General features: G+C 40.9%; 1 protein-coding gene across 1 annotated transcript in view; it reads left to right on the top strand.

Annotated features, from left to right (window-relative positions):
- The window catches only part of LOC119593724 (solute carrier family 43 member 3-like), a 10,384-nt gene that overhangs the window by 3,125 nt on the left and 5,996 nt on the right, over positions 1-1,263 (top strand). Inside the window, exons 3-4 of the mRNA XM_037942697.1 lie at positions 197-366; positions 1,058-1,181. Coding sequence (XP_037798625.1) covers positions 197-366; positions 1,058-1,181 — 294 coding nt within the window. The remainder of the gene's footprint in view (positions 1-196; positions 367-1,057; positions 1,182-1,263) is intronic.

Raw genomic sequence — 1,263 nt, 5'->3', positions numbered from 1 at the left:
GGTAATTCTTACAATCCAGTCTAACTCTTCTTATTTCAGTTTCTTAATTTATCTACTTATTCAATTTTCTTCTTTGTTTCAAAGGTTATCGTAGATTATTCTGAACTATTAACCTTCAAGACGGTCTCTTACTAGTAGAAGTATCTATATCATCGCATGAATCTTTACCATTATTTTACCACTCTTCCATGCGCAGATTCTCCATCGTACCTGTGGGGCGCCGCCATTTTCCTTTCCATTGGAGGGAACATCATCCGAATGGCAGGACTCCAGCTTGGGAACCTATTTCCCGAACGCCGCAACACTGCCATAGCCATCATCAGCGGGATGTTCACACCCTCTGCCGGGATGTTTATCATCTTACAGGTATGGGTTACGTTTGTGTGTACGAAAAGTACGTACCTCCTGGATAAATGTATGGCTTTTATTAATGTCTTGGGTGTATAGACTGATGGAATAAGATGTGGTGATTTTTAATTGTTGCCGCCCTCCCAGTCTGCTACACAGATTTAATTCAAGATGTGATGGTTGCATGTTTTTTTTGCTGTAGTGTTCCTGTGTGTGGTAACGTACTTTTTTAGTAGCCATAAAACGGGTGATGCTGTGCATTATCGACCACTATCATGAACGAGCTGATCGTGTGTTTGATAAGCGATATCATGTCTGTGTTTTTATTTTATCTTTAAGATTATACTTAAAGCTTGGGTGAAATATATCAAAACAGCAATGTTACGAAGTAGACAAAATATGTGAACATATTCTTCGAACATGGCCCAGCACTCTTTCGAAAGCTAATGAGCTTTGAGTCAACATGAGGTCAAGTGTTTTGGAATGCAGCATGCCACTTACATACACACGCACTAGGAAAAAAATAATCAGGAAAAAAACGCAATTACTTTTGGCTACGGTGTACACTGCAGATCCAAAGTTACGAATACACATCACTTTACAATGTACAGGGCATTTCCTCGTCAATCAAAAGAAAGCTAAATCAACCAAACTACATTATCCGGACACCATTTTTTTTCGATGACCTGCATTTGTATGTACATTTCAGTATGCTCGCGAGGCCGGATTGCCCTGGGTGTACATCTGTACCAGCTTTGCTGTTGTTGCTTCCTTAATCCTTCTTCTCACGCCCTTGATGCCCCGACACCATGTGCCTTACACAGTCGAAGTAGGTACGTTGCGTCCGATCTCAGGCGTTTGAAAGCGAGGTCTGTCACAGGGAAAGGTTATGATCTTTCCGGGATTTTTTTCTTA

Source organism: Penaeus monodon, chromosome 32 (genome assembly GCF_015228065.2).
Source record: "Penaeus monodon isolate SGIC_2016 chromosome 32, NSTDA_Pmon_1, whole genome shotgun sequence".
Taxonomy (NCBI): Eukaryota; Metazoa; Arthropoda; class Malacostraca; order Decapoda; family Penaeidae; genus Penaeus; species Penaeus monodon.
The sequence above is the reverse complement of the archived record's forward strand: the minus strand, read 5'-3'. Positions and strand labels throughout refer to the sequence as shown.